Raw genomic sequence first — 16,158 nt, 5'->3', positions numbered from 1 at the left:
AGTATCGGGCAGACGTCGGTCTACTCGGCACTGAACAGACCCCTTTGGTCGATTTTCTTTTCACTTTTGTTAGTAAAAGCGAATTAAGTTTCAGGGGCGGTAACCGCTAAGGGCCGCAACAAACCCGCGGCCTTCGGGCCGGTCCCTTTTCGCTGCTTCCCCGGCGGTAGAAGAACCTTACGCCGACGACAAAAAAAGAAAAGACCAATCGACAGGCAGATTTGGTTCTGTCTGCGGGTGTCGACCGCCGCCTCTGGCTATCCCTGTTGCGTCAAAGGGTCGGCCGACGTTGCAAAAAACCTTTTCGTCCCCCGGCACAGAACACGTCGAAACGGTGCGTCGGGTGGCCGGCCTTTACTCCGGACGAAAGAGGATTTTCGTCTTCCGCCATCCCCTTCGAATGCGGAAATCGGCGTCCGTCTTTCCCTCCGACGGGGGTGGGACCCAGCCCGACGGAGGCGGGGTGCGTCCCGGTGCCGGCGGCGGTTCACTACGGGGAGGGGTCGGACGTCCTTCCGTGGAATGTTGTTTACTCTTTCGCCACTCGCCCTTCTTCCTTCGCAGGGGTAAGTACCTTCGGTCGCTCTCCCTTCCGCTCGCTATTTTACCGTCTTCTCCGTTTGGGAAACGGAGAAAGAACAACTCGGACAGCCCTTTCCGTCCGTCGTCCCCCCCGCGCCGGTCCGGAAAGAAGACGCCGGACGGAATCGGTCTCGACGCGGCGCGCGCCGTTCGCTCGCCCATGACTCCGTCGGCGGCCGCCAGAGGGCGGCGAGTTTAGAAGGCGAGCGCCGGGAGCCGGTCGCCATTTCTCCGCGGGTTCCGGCCCAGAGCCGGTCGGCTGGCACCCGGTCAGTGGCGGACGGCGGACCACCGCGACAGGACTCCATGTCCCGGGCCTCGGCACCTCCCGGTCGCAGGCAGTCGGTAGGTGGCATCTTTTATTTCTGCGCGCGAGGAGCGGCCGGCGACCGCGCCTCCCGGCCCGACGTCACCCGCGTCGTCTTTCCGCCTTTCCGGGTCGGACCCTCCCGCGAGTATTTTTAGCCCGACCCTGCCGAGAAAGAGGAAGCGACGGACGACCCGCGTCTCAGCTGTTCCCTTCCGTCACCCGTCGCCGCGTTTAAATTTAGACACGACGTTCCCTTCCTTTCTCTTCATTTCCGCCGCCGACTGTCCCGGCCCGGCGGCCCGCCCCCGGCTGGTTGCCGGTTGGATGACCGGGCCCGGCCCACCACCCCGCAGCCAGCTTCGGGCCGCGGACCGGGTAAAAAAACCGCCTCGGTCGTTTCCGGCCAAGAAATCGGAGCCGGGGGCGAGCGGGACCGGGCCAAGCTATGGGGATCTTTTAGGGGCAAAACTGCCGTTGACCGTCTCCCGGGCAACAAAGGACGTACAGGTGAAACGTTACCTAAGGACTCGTCTCCCGGGAGGCGCTCGACCGCCTTTCTCGCGCGCCCGGGCCCGACACGCTTTCCTCCGCGTCGCGCGCGCCGCGTCTTAATTAAGCCTCCCGGACCGGCCACGGCCGGAACCCTTAGACCCGACGGGAAGCACGGGTCGAACTCTTTCGTCCTCCCGGCCCTTACGTCATCCTCCCCTCTCGACTTGTTTACGTCCGGATGGAAGTAGAGCGCGCCCTTTCCCGGGCACGACAATAGCCTTGGACCCTCGACCCGAGGGTAATTCGGTTGTTTACCGAATTCTCCGGTACCACTTTCTCGCCCATAATGGAAGTTAAGGAGCGGGAAGCCGACCTCCCCCGGGGGACGCCACCTCCGACCTTTATCCCGGGTAAATAAGCCCCGGTAAATAAACTCCGGGCCGGTGGGCGGGCCCGCTCCGCCGCTCCCTCCTTCTCCGACCCGCACTCGGATGCCTGGGCCCGGAGATGGAAATCGTTCGGCGGTTTCGACGTCATCGTGGGCCTCCGACGGGGGCATCCGGTCACGTGACGAGGTGGAAAGGGGCAAATTTGGGAACTTCCAAAGGCCGAGCCCAACCGTCGTCCGACGTGTTTGCGTGCGCCTTCCCCACACCGCGTAAGGCACGCGATGTTCTTCCGTATCCGTACCGGTGTGGAACTTCCGGAGGCCTCGTTTCGGGCCCGACCCCCGCCTCTCCCTCTCTGTCCGTCCGCTTCCGGGAGGAGCCGGAGAGCGGCGGGTTGGGCCGCAGGGCCTGGTCGGGCTCCGACCTGCCACAGGCGGAAGTACCATCGACTTCGGGCCGTTTTCGGCCACGCCGTTCGTCAGCGCCGAGAAGTCTGTCGGGGAGGAGCGCGTCCGGGCCCCTCGCAACGAATAAAACCGGTCGTTGCGAGTAATAGCCGCGTCTCCATCTGCCGTCCACCTGTGTCAGGTGCGTCGGATGACACGTTTCGTAGAAACGCCGGTGCCGTTTTCTAACGACCGACGTTGGGTCCCGTCGAAACGTCGCCCGCGCCACGCGTTCCGGATGGTCAGGAGAGAAAGGGAGGCGAGAGACCCCGGAATCTTCCTTCTTCGTTTCTTCCGGGACGGTTTTCCGGAAGTGACCGGGCCTCCCGCACTCACCTGGCCGGCGGCCGGTCCCGTGCCGTCGAGGCGGGCGGAGCTCCTCTCTCCGGCGCCTTACGTAAGACGAGGACCGACCTTCTGGAGGACGCTCCTGGGTGGGGAGGGAGCCGCCCCCTCCCGTAAACGGGGCCGTAAAAATGCTAAAGCGGCCATCGATCTGCCTGGCCGGGTTCGTCGTCCCGGTCGATTTTTCGATCGCGTTTTACGTAACCTCGTCTACCTTTCCGCGGCCGGCCTCCCGGCCCGGAAGGGGCCGGAAGTCGGCGCCAGACCAGGCACGGCCCTCGCGCCCGCTATTTATAGATCGGTCTCGAATTCCACGTCCGAGACGTTTATAGTTAGAAGTCGCTTCCCGGTCGGAAAGAATGCCACCCCCTCCGCTCCGCGCCGCCGTCCGTGGGAAATTACGGCCCGAAGGACGGGCCGGACCCCGCCGTCGGATCCCGGGGGCGGGCCGACCCCTCCCTTCCGGAGGACCCGCGCTGGCGAAAAATCGGAAGGAGAAAGAGGCCGGGCCCGCTCTTTCGTTGGCTTCCACCCCTCGCGCGGACAATGGTACGGCCTGTTTTTTTCCCTCTCGCTCCGCACTTTCCCTCGTCCCTCCTTCGTACTAATCTCTTTCCACCCCTCGGCTGCCTTGTTTTACTTCCACCTCCCTTCCCCCTTTATTAAACTACCAATTTATTTTTAAGTCACGTGCGGGGTATCGATCGCTTGGTTCCGGGATCCCTTTCGGGAGAGTCGTCGAACGCCCACCCTCCCGGGGTCCGGATTTTGGTCTCGCCCCAGCCCGCACCGCAATTTTTTGATCGAAGAAACCGGGAAATTGGATTTGGACCGAGTTCTCTTCCCTCCCAGCGCGGGGAGGGGACGACGGGAGGGAGGGAAACGCTCAGCCCCTCTCTCTTTTTGTCCTCCGGCGGCCACTTCCTCTTTTTTTTTACCGGAATTCTTTGTTTCCTTTCCTGCGCTTTCGCGGGTCTTCGGGTCCCGGTGGCCTTCTCCCGGCGGCCCGCCGTGGCGTTCGAGTGGCGCCCGGAGGTGGCGCCGGGCGGGAGCCAATTTTTCTACGGCCCGCCCGCCGTGGGAACCTCTCTGGCGGGCCCGCCGGCGTGCGACGCCAGACCAGCGGCCCGAAAATTGGTCGTTGTCTAGTTGTAGCGTTCCGGTGTTACGCAATGCCTTGGCTCGGCGCGGCACCCCTCGGATGCGGTAATGGTAGTGGCCCAAGGGAGGAAATTCCAAGAAAGTTAAAAAGCAGGGGAGAGACGGAGAGAGGCAGGAAGAAGAACGATAATAGCGCCACGCTGCCCGCGGGAGGTAAGGCGGATGCGTCGTCCTTAGAATCCGTTTCGTAACTCTTACTCAACTCTTCGAATCTCCCTTTCTGGCCGCTTTTTTCCGTCCCACGCCCGCGCCGGTCAGTGGTCGTCGGCCCGCCCCTTCGGGACGCTCTGGGCGGCGGGCCGGCCGGGCCCGGCTTCCCTGGGGTTACAAAACCGGATTGGGGCCGAAAAGTTTCACTTTCGCGCCGAACCCGGTTAGGCCCGCTGGGCCGGCCCGTCTTTCTACCCTGACAGTCCTCCGACGCCGAGTTTCGTGGGATTGCGGAGTGACTTCCGCTTTAGTAACGATCGGAGGTTTCCCGACCGAGAAGGTTGGGGCCCGGATAGGGATATCTCTTTTTTCTCCCTTCCGCGCCCCGCTCGTTTTTCCCCTACCCGGGGGAGAAGGGGATAAAAAACCCAGAACGACCGGCCGGGGACGGGAGGGGGTTTACGTGCCGGGTGCTTTTTACCGGGCCGGTCTAGCCCCGGGCGCCAGCTTGGGAACGCGTCGGAGAGTAACCCTGAGCTTGACCTTGAAGCCGGCCGCTTGACACAGTTTCCCGGTTCACCGCGGCACGCGAGGTCGTCGTCGTGTGACGCAACGTGTTACGTCCCGACCGCCCCGCCTCCCGACTGCCCATTGGTCGGACGGCTAATCCTTTAAGACTGCCGGCCACCGGCAGTCGATCCGGCGCGGCCATTGGGTCCCCGACCCGTCCTCCGTCCAATGGGAAGAGGGAGAGCCGCGGCGGGCGGCCCTTCCCATCCGGGCCGCGGAGAGGGGGAGGAAACGAGGAAGAGCGCGCGACCGAGTCGGCCACACGCCAAGCGGGCGGCACCCGCGACTGCCGAGCAAAGGATTGGTTCCCGATGCGGCGGAGCGGCCGGAACCGTCGACCTTCAGGTAGGTCGCCCCTTCTTTCCTCCCGCGGGCCCGGCCCGGCGGCGCCGCGGCGTCGTGGCTCCCCTCGGTCGGCCACTCCACCGCGGCGGATCCGTCGCCCGTCTTCCGGAACCGGCGCGGGTTTCGACGGTCGCGCCGGGAAGAGGAAAACGGCCGGAGCGCGTCGGGCCGCGGGCCGCCAGAAGCTGGTCCGGGGCCGGAGATTTCCGTTTTTTGCTTATTTCCGCAGGGTTTGAGAGGGAAGGACGCGGTGGAAACGCCATGTTCCAGCCGAGGATAAAGAGCGGCTTAGTTTTTTCGGGTTTCTAGGCCACAAAGGAGGAGGCTTCCCGTCCGTTTAGCTCGCGCTTCCGGCCTCCCATCACCCGGTGCCGGACGAGGAGGGGTGAGGCCCCTTCCCGTAACGGACTTTTTTTTCTTTGTTTTCTCTGACGTCATTTTACAGCGCGCGTGAGTCACGTGCCCGGGGGAACGACGTCGGGAAAAAGAGTGGAGAAAAAAAAAATGGCGTCTTTTCCCGTCTTTGTTTCCGCCGCCTCCCGACGGACTCGGGATTCTCCGAGCCAGCCGCGGGCCAAAAAATAGTGAAAACCGCCCTCGGCTTCCGCTATTTTTGGCCCGGAACAGGAAAAATTGGGAGAGGGAGGACCCGTTAACTGCTTCTTAATTGGTCAGAGGCAGAATTCGTCCGTTGGCACGATTGGGAGAAAGGAGTTTCAAAGTGGCGACACACCAACCATCCTCTGCCGGCCGAAAATCGCGAGAAAAGAGCAAAGAAATCGCCCGGTTGGGTACGTCGGGGTGGAAAGAAGAGGTGAAACGGGTGGGAAGTGCCGTCGAATTCTCCTCTATCTCCGGACGCGCTTCTTCCTCTTGCGACCAGATTTTTCCCGCGGCACGAAAGTTGCATTCGGTTATCCGGGCCGATTGGCTTTATTTTAGGCGGAAATGTACGGCTTCGGATAGATTTCTCGGCTACATTGGCCCGCATTTTTTCGCTTCTTTCCGGAAGGAGAAAAAACCCGTCATCCGTCTTTCGGCCTGTGTCGACCTTCGATCTCGTCGAATTTGGCTTCGGACGTAGCCGAAAGGAGGCGAATTCCGGGAGCAACGAATTTCTCCTGGGGGAAATTCCTAGGGAAAACGAACGGGGGACCGAAAATCTCGGGTTAAAGGACGAAGGACGATCACCTTCGGAGGATCTTTCCCCTGCAAAACGCCGGTTTTCTCTAGAATGACACTTTCTATGCACTTTCGATTCCTCAGACTGGCGAGAGAAGGGATCCGCTCATTTCTTCCTTTCCGTCCTCTTCCGTTTCCGTTTGTGATTCCGATCGGAAGTAACTGAGGACGGACAGGTTAGTCTTTTCGCGGTTTCTGTTGGCCGGGCGAAAGGCGATTCCTCTCCGAATTTTGCCTTTTTAAGTTCCGATAGGACCCGACCCTGTCTTCCTTTCCTCTCCGAAAACATCGACTTCCTTCTCGATTTCTCTTCGGACGTCTCCCGTTCCGGCTACCGCCGACCGGAAGAGGAATTCCGCGCCCGGGAGACGGAAGCGCGTAAAGGAACCAGTGGGATCGGGCCTGACCGGTACTCAATTCCTCTATTCTTTTTTAGTCCTAAATTCCTCGGGCCCGTCTCCACTTCTGGTGAAAAAAATTGGAAGTGTTTTGGGCAGAACGGGGCGGAACCGTTTCTTGCCTGGGCCAAGACTCCGCTTCCTTTGACTTTCTTCTTTTGGACGGCACCCGAGAATGCTCCGGTCTAGAAATTAGGTCCCAGTCCGAGGGAAACGCGCAAAATATTTGGCGGGATAGAAAGGAGGGTCGGGAAGAAAGAAGCGCTTACAAAATTACAGGCGACGGGTGAGGGCCCTGGCTCGTTTCCTGAAGAAAAGGAGAGGTTTTACTTCTTTATTCCTTCCGGCGGTCCGAAGAGACTGCCGAAAGTCGAGTGGCGACATTTTGTCCGATAAACCTGAGCCACCGGAACCGGAAGAGTAGACGAAGAAAGGGCGCGAATCGCGTTGAGATTTCGGACCCGTGTCTCTTTCCCGCGGGTCGACGCTTGCACCGTTTTAAAATCGGTCCACCTTCGTCTCGAGAACGTTCGGCCACCAACGCTTCACCGGAGACCAATTCTTTTCTCCATTTACGCCTCTCGTCCTCTTATCGGTGGCTTCTTTCCTCTTCCTCGTATCGTTTCTTTCCTCCGTCCCTTTCTAAAGAGAAAAGGTCGTCGCTTCGTCTCCAAATTTTCTCCCAATCTCTATTCTGGCCGTTTCCCGTCCGCCGGTTAATACTTTCTCCTCCTTGATTCGGACCCCGAGTCTGAACAGGAGGTAAAAGGAGAAGCCGACGCCTCCACTCCTCCCGACCGACGGTGACGACGGAAGACGTCGAAAGGAGACGGCGGGCCTCTTTTATCTCCGCCGCCAGAAATGGCGGCGAGAATGGACGGCGGAAGGAGGAAGTTTCGAGTCCTTGTCTCCAAGGGTCCCAAGGACGCTTTCTCCGGTGGAATTTCCGCTTCCGCCCTTTCGTCGGCGCTCCGCTCTCCGTCTGAGTCGGCGGGCGGATTCCCTTTCCGGCCCGACCGCCTCGGGCCCCGGGTTTCGGCAACCACGCCACCTCCTTCCGGGGCCCGCCCTCTCTCGTCTCCGCCGAGAAAGAAACGAGAGACGGGACAGACGCGGCGTCGACCGCGCGGATCGATACGTCGGACGGAGAACGCCGGCGGGTTTTTGGTTTTTTTCTCCGCCGAAAGAGGGCGCGGTCCGGAAGAGGTTCGAATCGGCCGGAGAAAATGAGAATTTCGGGTCCGGTCCTTCCGCCGGGAAGGACCGGCCACCCACCCGGATGCCGGGCGCGGCGGCGGCCATGGCCCGGTCCCCCGAAGGAGCCCCGCGGATGGGCGGCTCCTCCTCCTCGACGGCGCGGCGTATCGATCGCGGTCGACCCGGGTGTACGCGCGCCGCCGGAAAAATCCATATTTTAAACAAATATGGCGGCGGTAGGCGCGCGTCCTCCTCCTGGTCGCGTCCTCCGCTAGACGATCGCCATGATCCCGCGGTACGACCGGGTCGGGCCCGCCGCGGATTCGCAACTCGACGCGCGCAAAGATTCCAGCGGCTTTTCCACCCCCGTCGACTAACGCCCTTTCGTTTGTTTCTCGCAGCAGCCCGGTCCAGGTGTGGATGGTCGAGCTGGAGGCGGAACCCAACGTAAGTATATATTTTTTTCTCTCTTTCTTCTCTTCTCTCGATGGCCGGGAGGAAACCCTCCGCCCACCGGGCTCCCTCCTCGGCCCCGATCCGCAGACGTCCGACGTTCGGAATCCGAAAATTTCCTTCCGCAGGCAGAAATCGCCGGCTTTAATACGCGGGAAGAAGACGGACGCCCGATTATCCGGTCTACTTTTCGGCAGGTGGATAAAAAGGCGCGGTCGAAAAGACGTTGTTGGTCACTGACGACGTCCCCGACGTTCCCAGTCGTTTGCACGCGCCAATTGCCGTCGTCGCCCGATCGGAATTCGGAATCTCGCCGGATTCCGGGCCTAAACTTTCCGGTTGGCCGTTTCTCGGACTCGGCCGGAAAGTTTAGGCCCGGGACGCTGCCGAGGAAGTTTCGTTCCGTGGCGGCAACTTCCCCGTCCCGGACGAAATTTCTGGAATTCTCGCCTATTCTGCGGATCTTCGAAGGGAGAATCGCCCGTTCTTCCGACGGGGCGCCCTCGGTGGCCGGCGGCCGGATCCGATAAGAGAATTCTCTTGTGGAATTCGCCCCCGCCCCCGGTATCGGCCGAGTAAACAATTAAGTCTAATCGTTCCCCGGGTAAACACGTCTGGCGGCCGGTGCCTGGCTTGCCACCCGCTCTCCGCTAGGCCGCCGGCCTCGGGCCCGCCGCACCCGTTTCCTCGGCGGGCCGAAGGAGGAAGGGTGTTTTTCCCTTCCGCCGCCCGCGGCCGGGTTTCCGCTTCCGACCACCGTCTCCCGAGTTGTTTGTCGACCTCGTCCTCGTCAGACTTAGGTCACCTCGGTGGGTTGTTATGTTATCTGATGTTTACCGTCGTCGGGGGGACCCGGCGCGACCCCCGTAACCGCCCCTGGCCTTTGGTACCCGGACCAGGTGCGTGGTGTGTCGACCCGGTGACCCCGAGGCCCATATTTTCTCGCTTGCGGAGACGGAGGCCCGCGCCCCGGAGACCGGGGCACTCTCTCTCTGGACTTCGGTGAGTGCTTTTCTCTCCTTCGATCCCCGCACCTCCGGCGGAGGAATTCGCGCCCCGGGCTCTTATCGCCCGTCCGAAGGTCGACCCCACCGCCGCTCGCCCGGCGATTTCGTCACTTGTTTCTCGCCGCAAACCGCGGAGTCATCCGATTCGTGTCGAAGGCCGGAGGTGAGTCACCGTCACGCGCTCGCTTACTCCGCACGAATTTGGGCGCCAGTGCCGCCCGGGCCTTCCTGCGGAGAAGGGCCGGGGAGCGCGGGCGGCGGTGGCCCTAACGACATGTTTTGTGTGTCTTTGCAGGCTGAGAGCGGCTGTTGACCGATGATGAACGAAGACGATGGACCTGGCAACGGCACGAAGGCGGCGGCCTCTCCGATCACCGACAACGGCGACGCCGCCAACGGCAGCAGCAACGACAGCGCCTCCCCGTCGCACCGGGTGCCGTTGCCGGGTAACAAGCGGGTACAGGTGACGGGTGCAATTCTCGGACCGGAAGCAGTTGCGAGCAAAACCATGACGGGTGAACTACAGACGGGTCTTGCCATCGGCGGCACCTTCGGTCCCCCGGTGTCGGGGAGCGGAGAAACCAATAGTACAAATCTGGACGACGGAGTGAGTACCAGTTCCTGCAACAACGGCAACGGCGGCGAGAGCAAAAGCGAGGCCAAGGCGAAGAAGCAACAGGGTCAACCATCGAGGGACAAGATGTTCGTCTGCAATGTGTGCAATCGGTGTTTCGGGTACAAGCACGTTCTACAAAATCACGAACGTACGCACACGGGCGAGAAGCCTTTCGAATGTCCGGAGTGCCACAAGAGGTTCACGCGCGACCACCACCTCAAGACGCACATGAGACTCCACACGGGCGAGAAACCGTACGTCTGTGGCGCCTGCAAGAGACGCTTCGTCCAGGTGGCTAACTTGCGACGCCACGTCCGAGTCCACACGGGAGAGAAGCCGTACGAGTGCAAGCTGTGTCCGTCCCGCTTCTCCGACAGCAACCAACTCAAAGCTCACATGCTGATCCACAAGGGGGAGAAGCCCTTCGAGTGTTCCAAGTGCCTGGGCAGATTCCGCAGGAGACACCACCTGATGCACCACAAGTGTCCCAGGGACGAGGCCAACATGGGCAAGCCGAGAAGGGGACGTCGACCCAAGGCCTACGACCGTCTGGACCAGCTTTCCTTCGGCGGGGCCGCCACCCCCGGGGCCCGTCAGGCCGCGGCGGCGGAGGAGGAAGAAGAGGACAAGCCGCCCTCGGCCGAGCCGGAAGAGCCCTCGGAACCGGCGGCGCCCGCGGGCAAGAAGTCGCGCAGGAAGCCCAGCCACACCATACGTATCCTGACACCCCAGCAGCGGGAGCTGTTTCTCCGCGACAAGGAGACCATGCAGACGCAGGCCCTGGACATGACCAAGCCCTCCTCCCCCGAGGGCCCTCCGGCGGCGCCCCGAACCTCCCGCTCGTCGTCCACCTTTGTGGACGGGGTCCTCGACCTCTCCAACTCCAGGAGCGACTCGGACGTGCAGGACGACGACTTGGTCCCCCGCAAGCTGTCCAGACTAAAGGCCGCTTCCGGCAACAAGTGGGACGACAGCACCGACGAGTCCGATCCGCCCGAACGTTTCCACGGCAACGGAGACGGACTGGACAGCGACGAGGACGGCCGAGACGGCAACGACAACGGAGCCTACGTTCCTTAGGCGCATCTAGTTCGTTCCTCTATTCAGGGATATACCACTTTGACCTCAGAGTTCGGTTATATAGTTGTAAGCTTATCGAAACTACCTCAGCAATTATTCGGTGATCGATACACTAGCAAGAGAAGTCGCAAGACCGCGGCCTCCTTCGCGGGGGTCGTCGCGCGGGCGCGGATCCGCCGCCTCCCTCCTCCTTTCGCCCGCTCTTCTCTCTCTCTACCTCTCCGTCGCTCCTCGTCCCCCAACGGCGGCGCCGGATCCCCGCCCGCGGCCTGGCCCGCCCCCACCTCGGGCGGGGGCGCCCAGCCACATCGTTCCTGCGATTCGGAGACGCCGGCGCGGCCGCGTCGGCGGGAACGCGAGCGGCGGCGGCGCGGACGCCGGCGGAGCGCCTCCGCCCCCGGCCGCGGCGCCGCCCCGTCCTAAAATCACAGTTCCTGTCCCGCTTGGCGGCCGGCCGGCCTCTCCCGGGTCGAAAGATTACTAAAAACAAAACGTTCCTTTCTTCTCACCCACCGGAAGCAGGCAGGTGCCCTCCTTTTCCGAAACTAATTAGAATATATAAATATAAATATAAATATATATATATATAAATATATAAGAGAGAATTTTTGTTGAACGACCGACGTACCTCCTAACGTTTGCTATTTTTATCAGGACCACCGCTCCGTCACCCGGCCAAAGGTGGCATGTCGCCAGTCGCTCGCAAGAGGCTCGCAGGACCATCAAGTAGTTAGGCGTAGAGTGCATGTGTATGGAGTAGTTCTGTTAGCCGTGGTGTGTCTGTGATCTTTCCAGTCCGTTGGTACCTGTCGTCGTGTCCGTTGCTCGGCCGCGGCCGCAGTTTAGGCTAAGGTGTCCGGTGTTCTTGTCCACGTTGCTTACGTACGTGCGTTTCACGGATGGGTTTCGAGGGAGGAGGAGAAACGGTCTTTGGTCGTTTTGCCGCGCCCTCTCTCGCCGCCGCTCTCCCGACTGGGTGTATTGTTACCGGGCCCGGCGGAGGGCGAGGGCCCGACACTCTCGATATATCAAAAAAGTGCGTCCGAGCGTCGTCCTCGGTGCCAAAAGCAAAAGGTGCGTCGGGGAGTCAGTTCCTCCTCCCGACCGCAAAACAAGGGTGCGACTGCGCCCGACCAAAAGTCAAAGATTACGTCGCATTAATGGAATTTTGTTGATATTTGGAACATGGTTCTCTCGTCAGAGTAATATATTGTATCGTGTACAGGGAGAAGCGAGGAGCATGTTCCAGATGCAGAGAAGCTAAACTACGCATGTACATATTTTGATTTTAAGGGGGTCGGCGTCAGTCCCGGTCCCGTCTCTGTCTGTTTGTATTATAGGAGAATTATATAACCAGCAAAGGGGATGGTTGGTTCAGGGACGGGATGGAGCGACGCCGGCCTTCCTCCGTTGATTAACGTAGTGGATTCGAGGTAATTTATGTATCGTGCCGTTACGAAGTAGAAGCCGGAAGGGGTTCGACTTTTATTTTGGATTTCGAGCACCGACCTCCGCATCCGCCTCTCGACGTCGTCAGGCCCGCTTCCCCCGTCCTACCTGTCCCTCTCCCCTTTTTTTCGCCGTCTCCGAAGCGTCGTGGACTCGTCCCGCATCGATCGCTTCTTCCGGCCCCCATCCTCCCGCCGCGTCACCAATATTCCAACCGAAAAAAGGGACCGAGCGGCGTCCTCCTCGGCGTTCGATATTCGCCGCCGTCGGGGGCCCCGCTCGGAAACGCCAATTAAAAAGCGCTCCGTCGCCCCGGCAACGGATCCTCCCGTCTCCCGCGGGGCCAAAAAAGACAAAGGCGCAGGTCCGGATCGAAGACGGCGGCGTTGTTTACTCCTTCCGTCTTGGAAGCCGGCCGACGGCCTTCGACCTTGACCCAGTGTCCCTCCCGCCGAAAAACACAAACAACTTCTTACCTAATGGCGACTCGTCCCGCCGGCAATGCCCATTGTCCGGCGGCCGGTCGTAAACAACTCCCTCCCTCAGCCAAAACACCCTTTTCGGCCGGAAAACGCCGCTTTTCTCGCGTATCCGCGGATAGAGACGAGTCCTCCGCCTCCCCGCATCTGGCAGCTTGCGCCTATTCTTCTGCCGAATGAAAGAAACGTTAAAAAAAAAAAGAGCCGGTGGGTCTTTCACTCGCTCCAAATATGGCTTTCGATTACGTCATGCACAGGATGTAGTTCTCTTTCAGCTCTCCCCTCTCTTTTTTTCCACCGGGTCCTCCCGGGGCCGCCTCCCCGACCCCGCGCGGGGGGACCGCTTTCGCTCCCCCTCTCCCGACCATCTGCCCGTGGGCCTGCGCTCGTTAGGGATTTTTTTCCGTTCCCTTCCGCCCCCACCCGCTTCCGGGGGATCCCCGGGGCGGGCGGGAACGGTTTTTTCTACCCGTTTCCGACCCGCGTTTCGGGGGACCGGCCGCCTGACCGACGGGCGACGGCGGTCCTCCGCACCTCTCCGCGCACGGCTTCCGGCCCGCCTCCCTCTACCTCGTTCTCAGATGTATTGTTGTTGTTAGTCCCGGGCCGGCGTCGACCGTGGCTTTCGCCGTCGTGGCGCATCGGATTCAACGCACAAAGGAACCCGCGCTTCGACGGCGTGGCCGGACGCGCGTCGTTTCCTCAGTTTCCCTCCGGCGGTGGGCCCCGGCCGGGCCGGAAGCGCGGGGGCCACCCGATTCCCCGTCCCCACCTCGGACGACGTCGGCGGATGCGGAGGTGAGAAATCAACTCAGGCTACCGTAACTCAGGTATTTTCGTCGTTTTTAATTGTTCCTTTATCTGTGTGTGTGTGGTGACGGTAAAGTGGGGTTAGAGGAATCTTGCCGTTGGATTCGTTTCGTTCTTTTCACCGGTTAGCCGGGGACGCGCGCACCGTTCCGCACCGGGCTCCGGCCGCCCGCCCGAGGTCCGCGCCGCCCGCGGTCCGGGCACCACTTCGACCTTTGCTCAAACGCCCGGTTTCGGACGCGGGTCTTCGACTGACATTCCACGGTACGGCGCGGGCGCGCGCCGACCTGGTGGCGCGGGCCGGAGCCTCCGCATATGGCAGTAGCGTCCCTCTTTTAGTCGCCTGGGCCCGTCCGGGCGCGGGCCGCAGGAAAAGCTCGGGCGTCGGTGCGCACATGGTCTTTAGTTGGTTTATTGAGTTCATTATCTACCTCAGACTCGTGTCGATTATAGCCAGCGGTCTCGTAACTATAGTTAATGTAATTGTAACGGTAAATAATTATTATTATTATTATATTATTATTATTATTATTATTATTATTATTAATTATTAATTATTATCGATTGAATTATTGTCTCGTCACGGGTAGGTAACACTTCTCCCTCTGTCTCTCTCTCTCTCTCTCTCTCTCTCGTCTGCGTCTCTTTTTCTTGCGCGTTTCGCTCTTCTCGGACACAAGCGACGCTCCCGTCGTCGCCTTGGCGCGCGACGGGAGGCGCGGCGCCGTCTTAGCTTTCCCGTTTTCTGGCCGCCTTTCGGCGCGCGGCGCCCCCCGGCGGAGGGCCGCCGCATCCGAACAGACGAACGGTATCGACTCGCGGACGAGGAAAAACCGAGTGCCTCAAAGTAAGCCACGAGGAATCTTTTCCCAACGCCTACCCCCTGGCGGTTAGAATTAAAACAGTCAGACCGGCCCGCGGCGGGTCTTCGACCGGCCGCGGGCTGCCCAAGTGCCTCTAGGGCGGGCCGGGGCCCGCCCCCGTCTTTTTTATACGCCGTGAAACCCACCCGCCGACGCCGACGCCCTCTCTCGTCTCCTCACCGCAGAAGCCGCTTTCTAACCGCTACGGGGAGGCTCTAAACCGCCGACGTCGCGTCCGTCGGCTCTAGCTCCCCGTATCGTCGCCCGTCCTCCGGCGGGAGGCGCGGGCCGCCATCCGCAGGGGCGGAGGCCCGCGCGGCCCGGCCGGCGGCGTTCCTATAATCCACACGTTCCTAAAGTAGCGGCGTTCCTCGGGCAGCGGACGGCAGCGGCCGCCGCCCTCCCCGCATCGTGTGCCAACGGTCCGTCGAGGTTTCGCCGACCCTATGCAACCGACGGCCCCGGGCCGTCGCGCTTCAAACTCCCACCACCTCCACCCCGTACGTCCGTCTGTCGGTCGACGTAAAACTTTCGTGTCACGTGACCTCGCTCAGATTCGAACGCCGTTCTTTATATACACTACGGACGGTCGATGTTTGTCGTTTTTTAAAGAGGCTTTTCCTAATCCGGTCGGTTCTCGTTCCGTGTCCTGCGTCGTTCTCTCTCGTCTTAGACGCGTTTCGGTCGATCCGGGAACGACGCGGCTAAAGTATTTCCACACGGGACAATCGCAGCGCAAACGCCTAAGACGACGACGACGTTCTCCATTCTGTCATCTGATTGGATGTAAAGTCAGTTTCTCAACTTTTCACTTTTTCCGATGGAAATTTTTACCGTTGCCAAGGTGTATCGGCTCCATCGATAATAAATCTATGGTAGACACCGGCGTCTGGTCTCTCTTCTTCGCTCCGGACACGCCGGGCACGCCCCTGCTCCCCGGCGGCCGGCGGCGGGAGGGTGGACGCCGACGGACCGGAGCAAAGGGGTGGCCCCGGCTCGAGGAGGAAGCGCGGGTCCGCATTGGTCGACCCGGCTCAAGCTCCTCCCGCCAACTCTTCGGTTCCCATCGATCCGCCTTTCCGGCCGTCACCGACCGCCTCCGCCGAGGGTGGATCCGCCCTCTTCGCTTTCCTTCGCCTTTCTTTCCTTCCATAAGAAAGGGAGTGGAGGGTCGGGCCCCTTTTATCTCCTTCCGGTTAATTCTCGGACCGGAAGGCGGGAGCCCCGGCCGGGCTCTGGCACCGCCGGAAAAAGACACGTGGAAAAGGACGAAAAACCTTTCTACCTTTCCCTTTCGTTAACGCGTCGTTTTTCTAATTTCCGGCAAGGCTTTTGAAATTTTGGAAGGAGAGGACAGAAGAATTCGCCCGCCTCTGATTTTTAAGTCGACTTGGACCGGCCACAAATTTCTTGGCTACGGATACGAAAGTATGGTCGTCATTTCCGTGATGGAAAAATTCCGGCCGAAGAGCGGGAGGATCCCGGGCCCGGATTGGCCAGTCTGTACTGGTCCAATATCGTCCATTTCGTATTGGCAAAACGGAAGAAATCGGTAACCGGAGCGACTTACGACCTCATTTGCCACACCCGTTAGGAAAACAATTATTTAGTCCGCGGTCGGGGGGAAGGTAGCATTTTTGTTTTCTTTAAAATTAAAATGCATGGGAATTATATGTATAATACAGTACAAGATACTTGGGTAACAAAATCTACCCAAATCGATACGGGTAATTATATTAATGGAAATATTGTCTACTCGCACTCTGTTTATAAATACGACTTAGATTATCGATACGTAGCCGGTGGAAACACCGTTATTCTCTAGGAGTATGCG

At 60.4% G+C, this 16,158-nt stretch overlaps 1 protein-coding gene across 3 annotated transcripts; it reads left to right on the top strand.

The window, feature by feature from the left end:
* Positions 1 to 799: 799 nt before the first annotated feature.
* On the top strand, positions 800 to 15,206 carry LOC136975633 (zinc finger protein 776-like). Of its 3 annotated transcripts, none has more exons than XM_067270704.1 (3): positions 800 to 927; positions 7,969 to 8,014; positions 9,323 to 15,206. In XM_067270704.1, the coding sequence occupies exon 3, from the start codon at positions 9,344 to 9,346 to the stop codon at positions 10,721 to 10,723; it is 1,380 nt and encodes a 459-aa protein (XP_067126805.1). In that variant the 5' UTR covers positions 800 to 927; positions 7,969 to 8,014; positions 9,323 to 9,343; the 3' UTR covers positions 10,724 to 15,206. The 3 variants fall into 3 exon arrangements, with proteins under 3 accessions (XP_067126805.1, XP_067126806.1, XP_067126807.1); XM_067270705.1 differs by lacking the exon at positions 800 to 927 and adding an exon at positions 4,632 to 4,790; XM_067270706.1 differs by lacking the exons at positions 800 to 927; positions 7,969 to 8,014 and adding an exon at positions 8,498 to 9,190.
* Positions 15,207 to 16,158: the final 952 nt, after the last annotated feature.

The sequence above is a fragment of the Centruroides vittatus genome, unplaced genomic scaffold (assembly GCF_030686945.1).
Source record: "Centruroides vittatus isolate TY-2023 unplaced genomic scaffold, ASM3068694v2 contig_377, whole genome shotgun sequence".
In the NCBI taxonomy this organism is placed as follows: Eukaryota; Metazoa; Arthropoda; class Arachnida; order Scorpiones; family Buthidae; genus Centruroides; species Centruroides vittatus.
Note: the sequence above shows the minus strand (reverse complement) of the source record. Positions and strands in the feature narration are given on the sequence as shown.